At 40.3% G+C, this 18,704-nt stretch overlaps 1 protein-coding gene across 3 annotated transcripts in view; it reads right to left on the bottom strand.

Moving 5' to 3' along the window:
* Positions 1-18,704, bottom strand: part of KIF15 (kinesin family member 15) — a 72,662-nt gene that overhangs the window by 46,835 nt on the left and 7,123 nt on the right. For all 3 annotated transcript variants that reach the window (XM_045992020.1, XM_045992018.1, XM_045992019.1), the window contains exons 2-7: positions 14,309-14,351; positions 13,607-13,790; positions 11,615-11,691; positions 7,034-7,071; positions 3,776-3,873; positions 2,093-2,272 (exon numbers count right to left, since the gene is read on the bottom strand). In XM_045992020.1, the coding sequence (XP_045847976.1) occupies positions 2,093-2,272; positions 3,776-3,873; positions 7,034-7,071; positions 11,615-11,691; positions 13,607-13,790; positions 14,309-14,351 (620 nt within the window). The remainder of the gene's footprint in view (positions 1-2,092; positions 2,273-3,775; positions 3,874-7,033; positions 7,072-11,614; positions 11,692-13,606; positions 13,791-14,308; positions 14,352-18,704) is intronic.

Genomic DNA, 18,704 nt, shown 5'->3' with positions numbered 1-18,704 from the left:
CCTGGGATCGAGCCTCACATCCGGCTCTCTGCTCGGCAGGGAGCCTCCTCCCCCTCTCTCTCTGCCTGCCTCTCTGCCTACTTCTCTCTGTCAAATAAGTAAGTAAAATTTAAAAAAAAGCTTTATAAAACTTGTGTGTGAAGTTTAAGCAATAATAAGTAGTAACATTTAACATTTAATAGCATTAAACACTTCCACCACAAAAGAAAGGGCCTAGTAACCTAAGCACCCAGCTTAAGAAGTTGGAACAAGGACAGCAGGATGAACCCAAGGAAAAACAAAGAAAACATTAAAAGAGCAAAGCCACATAAACAATATCAACTATGTAAAAAAAGAAAACGAAATTACAGTTACAGCAAAGTATTTTAAAAATGAGAATACTGAGAACAGATTTATGTGAATATATTTGGAAACTGAAATTTTCTAGAAACAAAAAACTTCCCAAAACTTCTGACCTAAGAAGAGTTTGTAAAATGCCTGCATGGCTCTAACACAGAATTTTTACCCTTGATTTTAGCCAAAACTGCAATGGAATTCCAACCAAAATCTCAACACAATTTTTTTTGCTACGTATATACACACAAACACACACACACACACACACACACACACACACACACTGGGTCATAGGTAAAACCTATTGCTTACTATGAGAGTCACAGTTTAAAAAGTTTGAATCAGGAGACTTGTTTGAAGATAGAAGAATAAATTACTGAACTGTGACACATATACATATACACACACACACAGAACACGGATACACAAATATTCATACAATGAACTATACAGCAGTGAAGATAAGTGATATGTAATATGGATAAATTTCATAAACGTTGAGTTTTAAAAAGTTATAGAAGGCTAAATACACACAATTTATTAAAACTCAAAAACAGGCAAAACCAACATTTTCAGAAATACGTATGTAGGTGGTTTAAAAGTGGAAGGAGGGCGCCCGGGTGGCTCAGTTGGTTGGGCTGCCGCCTTTGGCTCGGGTCATGATCCCAGAGTCCAGGGATTGAGTCTCACATCCCACATTGGGCTCCCTGTTCAGCATGGAGTCTGCTTCTCCATCTGACCTTCTCCCCTCTTATGCTCCCTCTCACTGTCTCTCTCGCTCTCAAGTAAATAAATAAAATCTTAAAAAAAAAAAAAAAGTGGAAGGAAATGATCATGACATTCAGCACAATGTTGATTTTTAGGGAGGAGCCAGGGACATGAGGAAGGGAGGGGCACACAGGTAGACAGGATAGTATTGATGATATCTGGGTCTTGAATTCTTAAGGTCCTCTGAGTTCATTTTAACATTAAGCTAGTAACTTCTATGCATGTGGTAGTATTTCATATGTGTCAAATATCACACGATAAAAAAACGTTTAAAATCAACTGGACAGATTAGATGGCATAAAAATGCCATATTTTGTAAATTCCTTTCAAGAGGTTTATTTGTCCTGGGCACCTGGGTGGCTCACTGGGTTAAAGCCTCTGCCTTCAGCTCAGGTCATGATCCCAGGGTCCTGGGATCGAACCCCGCATCGGGCTCTCTGCTCAGCAGGGAGCCTGCTTCCTCTTCTCTCTGCCTGCCTCTCTTGCCTACTTGTGATCTCTGTCTGTCAAAGAAATAAATAAAATCTTAAAAAAAAAAAAAAAAAAAAAGAGGTTTATTTGCCCTGAGCCAAGTGCTCCAAAGACGTTGGCTTTTGACACCTAACAACTAAACAAGGGTAGAAAATAAAGGGAAGAGAACAGCCCACTGGTTTAAAAAGCAGCAATCCCATAAGTTCCTCAAAGGGGCAGCTCCCAGGGAGAATCACTGGAGAAATATAACACTAACAAACTGTCCGGGTGGGCCCTGCAGGGTGCCTGACTGGAGCGAATAGCGCCAAAATAATGCAAAATCAAGAGGCTCAAAGTCCTATTCTAACTAAGGGGAGATCAGTAACAGTCATATTCTTTTTTCTTCTCATGAACATTCTGAGTCACGCCTTTATGGAATTATTTTTAGTATCTTAATTCTTGCTTTTTTTTTTAAATCAAAGTGCTTTCACAGCATGCGACATTGCCTAAGGATCAAAGTGCTCAAGGTGTCGGGTACCTGATAGGCTTCAGCAGCCGAGGTCACCACCTGTTCCACGGCACCAACAACGAAGACTCCCTTCTTGATGTGCTCTCTTAAGTACAGTCCGGCTGAGGCAGAGTCCAGTAGGTCGTAGATCTGCTCGTTGTAGATTTCAATAAAGGAGCACTTACAGAGGAAACTCTTCCCAGCTCCAGCCTGGAAAGCGAAGCCTCGTTTAGACTTTTTCTTGAGTTCATCCCTATCCTTCATGAGCATCACCCTCTCTCATGCTTCGCAAGGCCTACATTTCCTTCCATGCTATCCTTTACACAATACAAGGTACATAAAAGCCAGTTACAAATCTAGGTTACTAGTTTTAACATATCGTGACATCTTCAGGTAGCATCAAACTGTGATCCCAGGAGGCCTAGGTCTCCAGAAGTGACTCAGAAGCAAGACAGGGAGGTGGGACTTGAGCAATCCAGACGGGCAAGTCCACCTTCTTAAACTGAGGGATCACTGACATACAACAACATATTAGCTTCAGGGGTGCAACATATTAATTCAGAATTTATATCTGTTGAGAAAAAAAATCACCACAGCAAATCTAGTTAATATCCATCACTGTACAGTTACAAATTTTTTTCCTAGTGATGAGAAAAAGCAAGACCTTTTTTATTTGTCATATACTCAGAAAGTTTTACTTGCATCAAGTGTTATGTTCTTGAAAAGACTGAAAATAATTGATCTCAAAAGCCTCTCTCTAGGATTTTTAACCACAGGAATGCGGTGCGCTGAAGCTCTTTCACTGGCACCCAAGGTACATGGCTAACTGTAAAGGTTAGGGATCATGGGGCGCCTGGGTGGCTCAGTGGGTTAAAGCCTCTGCCTTCGGCTCAGGTCATGATCCCTGGGTCCTGGGATCGAGCCCCGCATCGGGCTCTCTGCTCAGCAGGGAGCCTGCTTCCTCCTCTCTCTCTGCCTGCCTCTCTGCCTACTTGAAATCTCTGTCAAATAAATAAATAAAACCTTTAAAAAAAAAAAAAAAGGTTAGGGATCATTTCTGCAAAGGAACAAATGGTAAGCCAATGTTGTGCATCCGACTCCTTGGCGGAACATGCAAGAGAAAATGTTCCACTAAGGGCTCCTAAACATGGAATCCATCAAGCTAAAGAAGCAGAATCATGAGAAATGCCCACCCTGAGAGCCATTGGAAGAGGGAAGCTCACTTCGCCAGGATGATGGAGTCATACCACGTCGTATAAAAACTAAATTATGATCAAGTGGCAGAAGGTGCCACAAAGGAGGCAAGGATGGGCCCATCGCTCCAGGGCACGCTGAGGGTCTAGAGACACCTGCGTTCAACTGTGAGCCTATGTGCAGGGAGGTGGTGGGGCTTAACAAATCTGTTTTCCTCAGTTAAGATTTTCTTTACACTTTCGCTCTTGCAAAAACCTAAGGGCCTAAGAAGCAGTACATTTTTCTGTCTTTTATTCTGAGTTCATGGAGGATGCATGGCTTAGAAACTAAAAATTTTTAGAAAATTAAAAACTCAGAATCCTTCATTTTTCTTAAGAACTGAGAGGTTTTTCTATGCCACACTAGCTTATCCATATTGTAGAGTACCACCTACGACCCTCCGTGTGTTATGAACTAATTATTAGTAGCTAACTGCTTGAAACCAGAATTTCATAGAACCATTTTATTTTTACGTTTTACCTTCTCTTTTTCACGATCAATTAAGGAAAACAAATATTCGAAACTTCGTGGGATTACTCCTCTCAGGTTATGAGAAAAATGATCAGATTCAGATGGTCCTAAAGAAATGTAAAAAAACATACATAAGTAGCTATTCATCTTTATTCTACAGTAGTCCTTCAAAATGACAATACTGGAAGGTAATTTTTAGAAATAAGATGACACACTGTATAATCAGTTCCTTCTTTGTGCCCCACAGAAGTTAAATTTTAGTCTGAGAGATTGAATAGTGGGCCTGAAGGAAGGGCCCATGAGAGCCACTTAACACTGTCTTGGTTGCTATAACCTAGAATATTTTATTTTTTTTTAAGATTTTATTTATTTATTTGACAGAGAGAGGGAGATCACAAGTAGGCAGAGAGGCAGGCAAAGAGAAAGGGCGAAGCAGGCTCCCCGCCAAGCAGAGTCTGATGCAGGGCTCGATCCCAGGACCCTGAGATCATAACCTGAGCGGAAGGCAGAGGCTTAACCCACTGAGCCACCTGGGCACCCCTAACCTGGAATATTTTAAATGGCCCTTGTAGGGGGACCTGGTGACGCAGTCAGGTGAGCATCCAACTCTTGGTTTCAGCTCAGGTCACGATCTCAGACTCTTGAGATGGAGCCCAGCCACTCAGTGGTGAGGCTGCTCGAGATTCTCTCCCTCTGCCCATGCCCCTCACCCCTGCGCTCTCTCTAAAATAATAAAGCTTTCCAAAAAAATGGCCCTTGTAAAGTGTACCATGTGTGTGTATATACATACACACACACACACATATAGGAGGTAGAAAAATGCAAGCAAGTAATCAAAGAGGACAAATAATATGTGTGCAGATAACTTTATAACACTTTCCTGTTACTTAATATAATCAATATATTCTCTAGTTACCTTCATCATCACCTGCCTCCTCTATGCCTTAGCTCCTTAGCTTCCACTCTAGCCCCTCCTAGTCTAGTCCATTCATCTGCCTCAGAAATCTTTTTAATTATACATCAGATCATGTAGTTCTCTTTTTTAAAAAAACCTTCCAATGACTTCACATCCCACTCAACAAAATCCTAAATCCTTACCACCAAATCCTTACCATGTTCTACATGACCTTGCATCCCTGCTGGCCCCTTATTCTGGAAAACTCCCCTCTAACCCCATGGGTCTTCCAGCTGTTCTAGAAACACTTTTTTTTTTTTTTTTAAAGATTTTATTTATTTATTTGACAGACAGAGATCACAAGCAGGCAGAGAGGTAGGCAGAGAGAGGAGGAAGCAGGTTCCCCACTGAGCAGGGAGCCCGATGTGGGGCTTGATCCCAGGACCCTGAGATCATGACCTGAGCCGAAGGCAGAGGCTTTAACCCACTGAGCCACCCAGGTGCCCTCTATGAACACTTTTGAACACGCTTCCAACTCACAGTCTAATGCCCGGAAGGTGCTTCTCCCAGAGGGGCTCATGGTTCCTTCTCATTTCACTCAGTAATCCTCTTTCCTACTACAACTCACAGTTCAGAAAGCATTAAAAAAAAAAAAACAAAAAAAACCACACAACCAAAATTCAACCACAAGAAAATTAAAAACTTGACCAAAGGAAAAAACCTTAACTGCAAAGACAAATAAGAAACCTAAAGAAAATCTGCTACCTATATTGTAGACAATGGACTAACCTCTCTATTTTATAAAAATCCCCACAAATGAGTAGGAAAAAGACAAGCTAATTTTTTAAATGGGAAAAAAGCTTAAATGGGCATTTTACAGAGAGGCTGTTCAAATGTCCAATAAACATGCGAAAGGTATTTAGCTGTCTGCAGACATCAGGGAGCTGCAAACCAAAACACAATGAGATAATACTATGCATACTCCAGAATGGCTAAAATTTTTTTTTTTTTTAAAGATTTTATTTATTTATTTGACAGAGAGAGAGATCACAAGTAGGCAGAGAGGCAGGCAGAGAGAGAGGAGGAAGCAGGCTCCCTGCGGAGCAGAGAGCCCAATGCGGGGCTCGATCCCAGGACCCTGAGATCATGACCCGAGCCGAAGGCAGCGGCTTAATCCACTGAGCCACCCAGGCGCCCCCAGAATGGCTAAAATTTTAAAAACTGACAATACCACATATAGACAAGGATGTGGAATTCCTAGAACTTTCATATCTATCATGACCATTATCTGCTGGAGCTGATACACATGTAACTATGACCCAGCAATTCCACTCCTAGAAATGAACTTTAAAAAACACATACAAGGGTGCCTGGGTGGCTCAATGGGTTAAAGCCTCTGCCTTTGGCTCAGGTCATGGTCCTGGGGTCGTGGGGTCCTGGGATCGAGCCCTGCATTGGGCTCTCTGCTCAGCGGGGAGCCTGCTTCCCCCCACCCTTCTGCCTGCCTCTCTTCCTACTTGTGATCTCTGTCAAATAAATAAGTAAAATCTTAAAAAAAAAAAAAAAAAACCCACATACAGGAAAAAGCAGTCATGGCCACATTATACATATAGTCTAAAGTTGGAAATAATCCAAACGTCCATCAGCAGTAGAATGGAAAAGGTGGCATATCCGTACAATGATACATTACAGGGTAAGAGAATAAACTACTAGGAAATCCAACAACATGGGTGAATCTTAGAAACTTAATGCTGCGATGAAAAAGCCAGACATAAGAGTACACACAGTAAAATTCCTCCTGTAGAACCTTAAAAACAAGCAAAATTGATGGTAACAGAGAAGTCAGAATAATACATATTTCAGGGGAAGAGGTGAGGTAGTTACTGATTGGGAATCTTGATCTGGGTGATCGTACAGATTTATAAATATATAAAAAGTCACTAAACCCAGTTCAGGGCGCTTTGGTGGCTCAGTTGGTTCAATGATTGCATTCGGCTCAGGTCATGATCCTGCTCAGCAGGGAGTCTACTTCTCCCTCTGATCCTTCCCAGGCTCTCTCTTTCATTCTCCATCTCTCAAATAAATAAATAAAATCTTAAAAAAAAAAAAAAAATCAAAAGTAAACCCAATTCAAAAACTGTCTACGGAGCACCTACTCCGTACTGAGCGTTGACTGGGAACATAGCTGCAAACACAGACTTTGCTATCATGGAACGCACAATCTGACAGAAGCCTGGGAAACAGCCCTACCTTTATGAGGTCAATATCGTATATAGAAAGTATGGCTTCCCCCAGAATGTACTAGGTGCCTCGGTGCTGTCATCAGAGAAAGTGTGGATTAAGCCAGGAAACGATCATCTTAACTCACTTACCCATCATTGTAAATGTTTTTCCAGAGCCCGTCTGTCCACTGTAAAAATAAATGTTTTACACGTTATTTTTACACATGAAACTTAAAAGAATACCCTCCTACTTTAATATGGTCTACAGTTTATACATTTTTCCCACAAAAACTTATTTTATTTCTTTTTTAAAAATATTATTAGGTAGAGGAGCCTGCCAGGCTGTTGGTAGATCATGCAACTCTTGATCTCAGGGTCGTGAATTCCAAGTCCATGTTGAGCACAGACCTTAAAAAAAATAATAAACTGGGGGCACGGCTGGGTGGCTCAGCCAGTTAAGCGCCCATCTTCGGCTCAGGTCATGATCCCAGGATCCTGGGATCAAGTCCCACATTGGGCTCCCTGCTCCTTCAGAAGCCTGCTTCTCCCTCTGCCTGCTGCTCCCCTCTCCTTGTGTACACTCTCTCTCTCTCTCTGACAAATAAATAAATAAAATCTTAAAAATTAAAAAAAAAATTGGAGCCACCTGGGTGGCTCAGTCGGTAAAGCAATGGACTTTGGCTCAGGTGATGGTCTCAGGGTTCTGGGATTGAGCCTCATGTCAGGTTCCATGCTCAGTGAGGAGTCTGCCTCTCACTCTCCCCTCTGCCCCTTCTCTTGCTCATGCGAGCTCTGTCTCTTCCAAATAGATAAAATCTTTAATAAAAAAAAAATTATACTAGGTGACAAGTGAATGATTCATTTTCTTTCTTTCCTATTCTACCACTAGGAAATACACTGTTCATTATCTGGTAATGCTTCAGGATTATACAAACACAGACATCAGAATTTGCAGTCAATTTTTAATTACAAAACTGAAACGCTCCTCATACTGCTCTGTAATCTGTTTTGTCCTTTAATTTTATCTCAGATGTTTCTAAGCCAGTAAATAGAGACCTACCTCATTATTTGTAATAGCTACATTGGATGTTCTATGCATATATAATTGATTTAACCAGAAACTGGACTTTTATTTCCAACTTTTTCCATTCTAGTTAGCAATTCCTTTCCTAAATTCTGCCTTTAAAGATATTAAAATGTCTTCTTTTAAAAATATAGCAATTTTAAAATTCCTTATGCTAGAGGCCTGCTTTAGTATGTAGTGTCTTATTTTCTCCATTACCCCAAAAAACAAGAGTAACAAAAACTAAAACTAAAAATGCTTATGTTAAAGATAGATGTCAATCAGGGTCTTTAGCTTGGATTTCATAGCACAAATATTAAGAAATTTTGAGGTGCGCCTGGGTGGCTCAGTAGGATAAGCATCTGCCTTCAGCTCAGGTGATGATCCCACGGTCCTCGGATTGAGCCCTGCATCGGGCTCCCTGCATCGGGCTCCCTGCTCAGCCATAATCTGCTTCTTCTCCCTCTACCCCTCCCCCAACTTGTACACACACACTCTCTCTCTGTCAAATGAATAAATAAAAATCTTAAAATTTTTTTAAGTTCATTTTTTGTTAAATGCCAAAAGATGGGCTTCTGGGTGGCTCAGTGGGTTAAAGCCTCTGCCTTCAGCTCAGGTCAGGATCCCAGGGTCCTGGAATCGAGCCCCATATCGGGCTCTCTGCTCACGGGGGAATCTGCTTCCCCCTTTCTCTCTGTCTGCCTGCCTCTCTGCCTACTTGTAATCTCTCTCAAATAAATAAATAAAATCTTTAAAAAAAAATAATAACTACCCTAGAATTGGGACTGTCTTATGTAAACCAGAAAGTATGCTCCCAAACCAATAAATCAAACATTCATTTCTCTCCAAGTGTTTCTCATTTCTACCTTCTAGCAAAAGCAAGTTTCATTAAGTTATTAATATATCACAAATTAAACATAATTAGTATGCCTACAAGGTCTTCAAAAATAACAGTTCTATATATAATAAAATCTCTGCAACTGTGACTCTTATTTCAAATTCATTTTTGAACTTTACCACACAAAATATTCTATGAAAAAAAAATCTTTTTTCTCTTGGGAAGACAGATGAGAAAATACGTATCTGTCTCACTCCTAGACAATATTCAGTTTTCCTGAACACAACTGAGAAGCAAGCATGAAAAGCAAAGGTGAATTTTCAAGGAAGTATATGCAATATGAGTCTAAAACTTAAACTTTGTAATGTGTTTTCTATTTTCTTGTGCGTTGAACCAATTATAGATGAACAAGGTCACATGCACACAAAGCAGCAGCTGCTCAAATGTCTCATGTAATTCACCACGCTGTTAAAAGGCTCTACTTCTAAATAAAATTTAAAAGTCTACTGCTAAGAAAAAAGATTACAAGTTATATTCCTATTTACGAAATAAATCTGAAATGATACTAATATTCACCTTGTATAATTGCCAAGGTCACAGTGTTTTCTGGACCGCCATCTTACATTCCAACATTAAATCTACAGAAATCTACAGCGATATTTTAAGGCTGCCAACATTTAGAAATTCAGGATCATGAATCACTTTAAACCGACATTTGGAAAACAATTTGGCAGTTTCTCATGAGGTTATTCATAGACTTACCATATGGTCCGGCAATTGCATTCCTACAGATTTACTCAAATGATTTGAAAACTTATGTTCACACAAAAATCAATATTCAAATATTTGGAGCAATTTATTCATAATCACTAAAAACTAGAAGCAACTAAGTTATCCCTTCACAAGGAAATAGGTAAACAAATCACGATTCATCCATATAATAAAATACTATTGACAAAAAAAAAAAAAGGAGTAAGTTATTGATGCATGCAACAACACAGGCGAATCTAAATGCATTTTTACTAAGAGGAAGAGGCCAGATCCAAAAGGTTACATATTGTATGATTCCATTCACATGGCAACCTGGAAAAGGCAGAACTATAGGAACAGAAAATATGTCAGTGTACCCTGGGTGTCAGGGGATGGGGGAAGAGGGAGTGGCTAACTATAAGGGGGACAAATGGGAAACTTTTAAGGTGAAGAACCGTCCTCTTCAGTGCTGGAGTGGTAAATACATGACCCTCTGACTCTGTATATCCCAAAGGGTGAACTATAAGGCACGCAAACTAAAAAAACAAGCAAAACACATCAAACAGCATGCCGGCGGTCCCAGGATGGAGTGCACGACAGGTGCACGACATAACTGCACTGGAGTGAGTGGATAATAAAGGAGATGACCTAAGAAACTTTATTTTTTTTTTAAGGTATTATTTATTTGACAGATCACAAGTAGGCATAGAGGTAGGCAGAGAGGGGGGGGGAAGCAGGCTCCCTGCTGAGCAGAGAGCCTGATGTGGGGCTCGATCCCAGATCCAGACCCCGAGATCATGAGCCAAGCCGAAGGCAGAGCCTTAACCCACTAAGCCACCCAGACGCCCTTAAGAAACTTTAAAAAAGGAAGTTTGACTAGAAATTGTAAGGCTTAAAAAAAACAAAACAAGAAAAAAAAAAACAACTGTACCTCAACACTATACTCAATAAATTTGTTTCTCATAGGGATACAGGATAACAATTCTTAAAGTGTTTTATGTGTATACTGGGGTTGAACAAATAAGTAAAGGGATGATAGAAGGTGGGAGCCGGGCTTCTCACTGCCAGCAAGGGAAGTTACAGAATCACAAAAAAGAAAAATTAGAAGGAACCCATGTGGATTCTAAACCCTTGGATTAGAGACATAAGCATGAACTCATGCTTAGCTGAATGTATATACAAATGGATATAAACAAACAATTATGGATAGGCCTATATACATTTATTACCTATGTCTGCTGAGAAGACCTAGAAGCAATTATACTCTAGAAGCAATGATACTCCAGTAGCAACAAATACACCTAGTGCCCACATCTTGGTTTCTAAATACCATTCTCCAATAAAAGGAACCAGGGCTCCTTGGCAAAATGGCTGAGTTTAGGCCTAGGATGGGGAAAGTACAGATAAGCCACAAGCAACCTGTAGCATCATAAAGTAAGGAAGTGCTCAAGCAAAAGAACATGACATGTCAAAGGGACATGGAAACCAACCTCAAATAGCTCCCAATGGCAAAGCGAGGACGATATGAGCAGTAAGATAAAAACAACATATTGGATTATAACTTCAAGTAGAATTAAATAAATGGGAGTAGAGGGGAGACAAATATTCCTCAAAGAAGAATTCCAAATAATATAAGTAGGTGTTCTCCTCTCCCGGAGGTGGAGTTTAATCCCCTCCACCTTAATGATCCTGGTGGGGCCAATCCAATCACATGAATCTATAAAAGCAGGCAAACTGGCCCAGCCATAGTCAGAGGGAGATGTGACTGAGGAAGAAGAGTTGGAGGATTGCATGTTGTTGGCTTCAAAGATAGAGAAAGGGGGCTGTGCCCAAGCAGTTTGAGTGGCCTCTAAAAGCTGGAAAAGGCAAGGAAATGGAATCGTCCCCTAGAGCCTCTAGAAAGGAACACAGCCCTGCCAATACTTTTATTATAGCTCAGTGAGACTTCAGACTTACAGAACTGAAAGATAATAAATTTTTATTGTTTCAAGCCACGAAAGTTTGTGGTGATTGATTTCAGCAGCTATAGTAAGTAGCACTATTACTGTACCCTTGTATAAGGACAGAGCCAGGAACTTACTAGGCAAAGATGGTTCCATTGTAACCGCTCATGCAAGATTCCACAATGCCCTTGGCCACAGCAGAGAACACGGACTCCTACAAATGTAAGCACCAAACATTTTAACATTTCATAGAAATGAAAACATTTTTCCTAAACTATATTTGAAAACAGAATAAAAAAATGTGTTTAGATTTTTCAACACTAGTGATAACATGAAAATTGCAGTCACTATAGAAAAAAGGCTACAACACCTAAAATGATAAAACATTAGACAAGTATGTCTACTAATCTCATATACAAATATAGATTTAAAGCTTACATCTACAACTGATACAGAATTTTGTTCAGCAAGCTGCATGCAAATATTATACTGCTCCTAGCATCAAATACATGGCCCTATATGTTCTTCGGTACTTTTCGTACCAGCTTATACTAAATAATCAATACCTGATTTTTATTTTCATTTTTGTACATAAATAGATGCAATCTTACCAATACTGCAAGAATTACTAAGCTTGCATTGTCAAACACCATAGCCATGAACCACATGTAGCTACTGAGTACCTAAAATGTTGCCCAACTTGAGATATATTTTAATTGTAAAATATACACCAGATTTAGAAGACTGAACATGAATAAAAAGAATGGAAAATATTTCATTAATAGTTTTTTTTATATCAATTATATGTGGAAGTGATATTTTGGATACACTGGATTAAATAAAATATAGGATTAAAATTAAGTTAACCTGTTTCTTTTTTACTTTTTGTCAACATGGCTACTAGAAAAAATTTTAAATTATATATGGGACTAACTTTATATTTCCACTGACCAGCCATGTCCTAGATAAAAAAAGATCTAAATATCTGAATGTCTCACCAAAAACATCCATGTGTGTAAGGGAATAATCAAGATCTCTGATATCCAATACAGTAGCCATTAACCATATGTGGCTATTTAAATTCAAACTAATTAAAATTAAATAAAATGTAAAAAAGTCAGTTCCTTAGATCCACTTAGCTACATTTCAAGGGCTCCATTGTCGTATGCAGTTAGTGTATCTGAGACACTAAACTTGAGATTTTATTTAATCTTAATAAATTTAAACTTAAATAGCTACATGTGGATAGAGGCTACTGTAATGGACAGCACAGATCTAGAACATTGTCTTATTACAGAAAGTTCTAATGGATAGTACTGACTAGATCTTTATTTGAGAGAGAGAGTGAGTGAGAGAGAGAAAGCATGGAAGGGGAAGTACTGACTAGATCTTAACTAAATTGTCCTTAATTAGAAAAAGTTACTAACATCATAGTAATCTTAATCCTGTTACTCTCTACCATGGACTGAATGTTTGTGTCCTCCCCAAAATTCCTATGCTGAAACCCTAATCCCCAGTGGGATGGTATTTGGAGACCGGGCTTTGGGAAGATAATTACGTCATGAGGGTAGAGACCTTGTGATGGGAGGAGTGCCCTTCTAAGAGACACAAGAGAATTTGCTTTCTCTCTCTCTGCACAGGGAGAAGGCAGCTGTCTACAAGCCAGGAAGCACATCCTTACCAAACACTGGATCTCCTGGCCTGGATCTTAGAATTCCCAACCTCCAGAACAGTGAGAAATAAATATTCGCTCTTTAAGCCACCCAGTTTTTGATACTGTGTTATAGCAGCTACAATTAAGATCCTCTCCCTAAACTAGGAAGTTCAACTAGACTTATCACCCATCCAAGTGGCCCTGAAAAATATACCTCCACTAACCTCCATCACGGGATGGTGAGTGAAAGTAAAGCGAGCCTGTCACTCTGGTACAAAGTTTGATGAAAGAAGAAAAATAATGCAATTAAATTTAAAATTTTAAATTAAAATATTTTAAAATATGTTAAATCTAAAATATTTACATCTTTGAGTGTCCTTATCTGAAATCTATCAAACTAAAGAGACCAGAAATGAAAACTTCATTAACAGAATCTTATCCAAATGGAAAGTTAAGTTTCCAAAACTATCATTACCTGAGTGGTGTGCATGTCTGCAACATGATCAAATGTGAAGGTCTTGGGCTCAGGGTTGGAGTGAAGCCGGAGAGTGGTAGAGGAGAGCACAGATAAGCATAAGTTTTGCTCTCCATCAGCTGATCCAGAACCTTCTGTAGGTGGACGAATTCGCACAAAAACTTTGATGGCATCACCTTCGTTACTGAAGACAAGAAATGTACCAGCCTGAGTTTACTGGGAAAACTAAAAAGGGATTTGAGTCTCACATTGCCTCTAATGTTTCCATACTGAGTTTCCCCAACGAAGATTCCCCAAATCTACCCACATACATTTACCTCTTCTAAAAGAGTCTCACATGACTCACACCCTTCACTGATTTGCTTCATGCTACTCATCTTCATAAGCTTTTATTTGAAATCAACTCAAAGAGAGTTGATTCTATGGAGCTCCAAGCACTGCTTGTCTCTGATTTCCCTCTTAGTAGCATTAATAAAATAAGTCACCCCAAGGGAGAATTATGTTACTGATTCCATCTTTTAGCCGGAAGGTTGAGAGGATGTGCAGGAGGGTTGGGGAGGAAGTCTGATTTTTCCAGATTTCTACGTGGCTGAGGACCAAGCTTAATTCTGAAACAAGTACCCCTACCTATGCTAAATGGTTGTTTTAGGAACACTACATCCCTAATTCTTTTGGTCTCATCAACGAGATTTTTTTCCTTACCTTGGTTGGCTAGACTGACAATTTGTCACGTTGCGTAACTCAGCTAGGAAAAAAAGACAAGAAGTCATTACAGGCATTTAAACTGTACTATAAAAATCTTATTCTTATCGAGCCCAGGCTTCTGTTGCTGACACTCCCCAGTCTCCTCAGCTCCCTCACCTCCTGACAACAGGACTTCCAGGGCCCAGGATTGATCTTCCTTCTATTCTATCTGCATCCACTCCATTGGTGATGACACCCAAGGTCATGGGTTTAAACGCTACGTATATGTTGATGATTACCAACTCTACACCACTTTCCTAAGCAGCAGACTCTCACATCTAATTGCCTGCTTGACATCTCCAGCTGGATCCCAATGGGCAATGTCTCAAATTTAATGTGTACAAAACTGAACTCCTGATTACCCTACACCCATCCCAAACATGCCTCTCCATCTCAATGACAACTCCATCTTTCTTTCTTTCTTTTTAAAGATTTATTTTATTGTGAGAGCAAGAGAAAAAGAAAGAGCACGCAGTGGGGAGGGACTGAGGGAGAGGGAGAGAAAGTTTTAAACAGACTGACTTCTCACTGAGCACAGAGCCCAACGTAGGGTCCAGTCACAGGACCCTGAGATCACAACATGAGCTGAAACCAAGAGCTGGACGCTTAACTGACTGTGCACCCCAGGAACCCCAAAAACTCCATCTTTCTAGTTGCTCAGGCCAAAAATCTTGGAGTCATCCCTGACCCCTTTCTTTCTCATACTTCATATCCAAACTGTTAGCCAATCTTTGGTTCTACCATCAAAATGCATCCAGAATTCTGTAACTTCTGGTTACAAGCCAGCAACATCCCTCATTTGAGTTATTACAACAGTTTCCCTGCTTCTCTTCTTCATTCCCTTATCCCTAGATTCCCACCTATTCTCAACCCAGAAGGCAGAATGATTGCTAAAAAAGAACCCAGAGATCAACTTTCAGCATGGCTGCATGAGGAACTCCACTGACCCACTGCCCAGTAAAACTGGTGAAATAAAAAACAGAGAACAAAACAAAACAAAAAAACACTTACGGTCTCTAGAAACAGCCATAAAGGTAAAGAGATAAATGAAAAAACATCTAGCCAAGAAGATCTACGAAAATTCCACAATAAAGGTGAGAGTCTATGGCAGTTCAACCAAGGTCCCTCCCTTCCAGCCCAGCACGCTGGTGACTCTACTCCAGACTGCACAGCCAAGAACATAAGGATCTTCCTCCCCTCCCTTCAGCTTCCATTTGGAGGGCTTTCTTGCAGGAGCAGGTAGGTTTGATAACCTCATCCTGCCTCTAGCCAGCTGCCTGTTGCTGAAGCTAAATCCCAGATAAATGTGGTTGAGAGGTGGCGGTTTCCTTCTCCCACTCAGCCTCCACTCATGGAATGAGGCTATACCTTGGACATAGTGTACTGAGAACATTGGGACCCTGATCACCCTCGGTCTGACTCACAAGGCAGTGGTTCTACACTAGGAGAGGCAAGTCAAAGGGACCCCAGCTGCCCCCCCAACACACACACACACTTCCCTCCCCATCAAATACTCAGCAACTAGAGCAGAGGTGTCACTCTTAAAGAAGGCTACCTTCTCTCTAGCTCCAGAGTCTAGGCTCAGAGATTTTGCCTCAGGGGAGAAACAGATCATAAAGCAGATAGCTCCAAAGGAGCTGACCTCATTTCCAACAGAGCATGGAGAAGTTCAAGTCTAATCACATACTCAAGAACAGTGAAGGTTGTGGTGAGAGGCCATTAGGAGGTACAAACAAAACCACAGGCCCATTAATTTACAGGAGAGAACTGGGGCATCAGACAGCTGGGAGCAGCTTTACTGGTATCAAAACAAGCATGACAGACTTCACGAACTTTTCCTTCAAAGGGGCAAGAATCAGGGGTGCTTGCATGGCTCAGTTGGTTAAGTGTCTGATTCTTGGTTTTGGTTCAGGTCATGATCTCAGGGTTGTAAGATCGAGCCCTGGCTGAGTATGGACCCTGCTTAAGATTCTCTTTTTTCCAGATGACTGGGTGGCTCAGTCAGTTAAGCATCTACCATCCGCTCAGGTCATGGTCCCAGGGTCCCAGGATTGAGTCCTGCATCAGGCTCCTTGCTCAGCCGGGAGCCTGCTTCTCCCTCTGCCTGCTGCTTCCCTGCTTGTGTTTTCTCTCTCTCTCTCAAATAAATAAATAAAAAATTTTAAAAAAATTCTCTTTTCTCCTCTCTATCCCCCTCAAAAAAGGGGGGTGGGGAAGACTCTAATTAGACAAATTTGTAGGGCTGTGTTCCAGGCATTGTTCAAAACAGAGCAGTCAGCTGGTATTCCTGAAGTTTAAGAACTAAATGTGGTCAGGGAGAGAGGGAAAAAATCCCCACCAAAACCAGTGTCATCAGGGTTACTGTGGGCATACCCGAAGCTGGGCTTCTCTGAGGAGCAACATCAGTGGCTCAACATTGTGAGAGGAAAAGAGATGCCACTAAAATGATCCAGTCAGTCATTAAACAAACAAGCAAATAACAACCCCCAGAGGATAGAGAGACCAGTATTCGAAGTTGCTATAATTTATTATCTAAGATGTCGAGTATCCAACAACAACAACAACAAAAAATGCAAGGCATTCAAAGAAATAGGAAAGTACGAGCCATGAAGCAGGAAAAGAAGAAAAAAAGCTAGCAATAGAAACTGCCTGTCATAGGATCCAGATGTTGGGAGACTTCAAAGTTACCATTATAAACATGGTCATGGAACTGAAGGAAATCATAATTAAAGCATTAAAGGGAGGTATGATGACAATGTCCCATCAAATAGAGAATAGAGATAGACATTATTTTGAAAAATTAAAACTCTGCAGTTCAAAGAGTACAATAACTGAAATAAAAATTCACTAGGACTCAAAAGCATATGTAAACCGGTAGAAGAAAAAATAAGCAAACTCAAAAGACAGAGCAACAGAGACTATACAAGCCAAAGAACAGATAGAAAAAAGGATGAAGGGAAGTGAAGCAAACCTCAGAGAAAACATGGGATGTCATCAAACACACCAATACACATGTAATGGGGAGCTCCAGAAGGAGAAAAAAGATAAATAGCAGAAAAAATTTCAAAGATATAATAGCCCATAAGACAGTAGAAATGCCTATTTTTCCTCCTTTCTTCTCGTAATTGATTTTTAAAGTTTTAGAATGTATATAATGTATTGTTGCTTTAAAATGTACACAATGGGGATGCCTGGCTGGCTCAGTCGATACAGCATGTGACTCGTGATCTCAGGACTGTGAGTCTGAGCTCCAAACTGGTTATAGAAATAACTTAAAAAATAAAATCTTTAAAGAAAACAAATAAAATAAAATGTACATAATGTATTGTTGGTCTACATATATAGGAATACAATATATACACAAGGTGGGTAGGAGCAAAGCTGTACTAGCCAGCGAAAGTGACTGAAGTTGGCAAAATAATGATTATAGCAATACACTGTTAGGTTTATAACATTATTAAATGTAATATGCTTAACAATATATCAAAAAAGGGGGTGAGGGGCACCTGGGTGGCTCAGTGGGTTAAGCCTCTGCCTTCGGCTCAGGTCATGATCTCAGGGTCCTGGGATCAAGCCCCGCATTGGGCTCTCTGCTTGGCGGGGAGCCTGCTTCCCCCTCTCTCTCTGCTGTGGCTCTGCTTACTTGTGATCTCTCTCTGTGTGTCAAATAAATAAATAAAATCTTTAAAAAAAAAGGGGGGGGGTAAGAAGGAATACAACTATATAGGAGTAATGTTTATGTCACTGGAATATATCTGAAGCTAATTTTGATAAGATGAGCAAGTTAAACCCTAGAGCAACAATTAATAATAAAAAAAAAAAAATCCCAAAAAGAAAGCACTAAAGGACGAACAGAGGAACATAAACGATGTGAGACACCTAGAAAACAAAAAGTAAAATGGCACACGAAAATCCAACATGTGAACAGATTACATAACCCAATTAAAAGGCAGAAACAGTCCGACTACTTGAGAAAACATGCTCCAACTATATACTACCTACAGGACACACACTTTTTTTTTAAAAAGATTTTATTTATTTATTTGACAGTTAGAGATCACAAGTAGGCAGAGAGGCAGGTGGGGGTGGGGTGGGGAGCAGGCTCCCTGCTGAGCAGAGAGCCCGATGAACCCAGGTGCCCCATAAACTGGTGGCTTTTAAACAGTGTACATTTATTTCTCACAGTTCAGGAGTCTGGAAAGTCTGAGATCGTGGTGTCTGCATATTTGGTTTCTGGTGAGAGCCCACTTCCTCACCGAGGCTCTCTTTTTGCTATCATCTCACATAGTGGATGGGAAGAGCTACTGAGATTGTCTTTTATAAGGATACCAGTGTCAATCATGAGGGCCCTGAC

Source organism: Meles meles, chromosome 20 (assembly GCF_922984935.1).
Source record: "Meles meles chromosome 20, mMelMel3.1 paternal haplotype, whole genome shotgun sequence".
In the NCBI taxonomy this organism is placed as follows: Eukaryota; Metazoa; Chordata; class Mammalia; order Carnivora; family Mustelidae; genus Meles; species Meles meles.
Note: the sequence above shows the minus strand (reverse complement) of the source record. Positions and strands in the feature narration are given on the sequence as shown.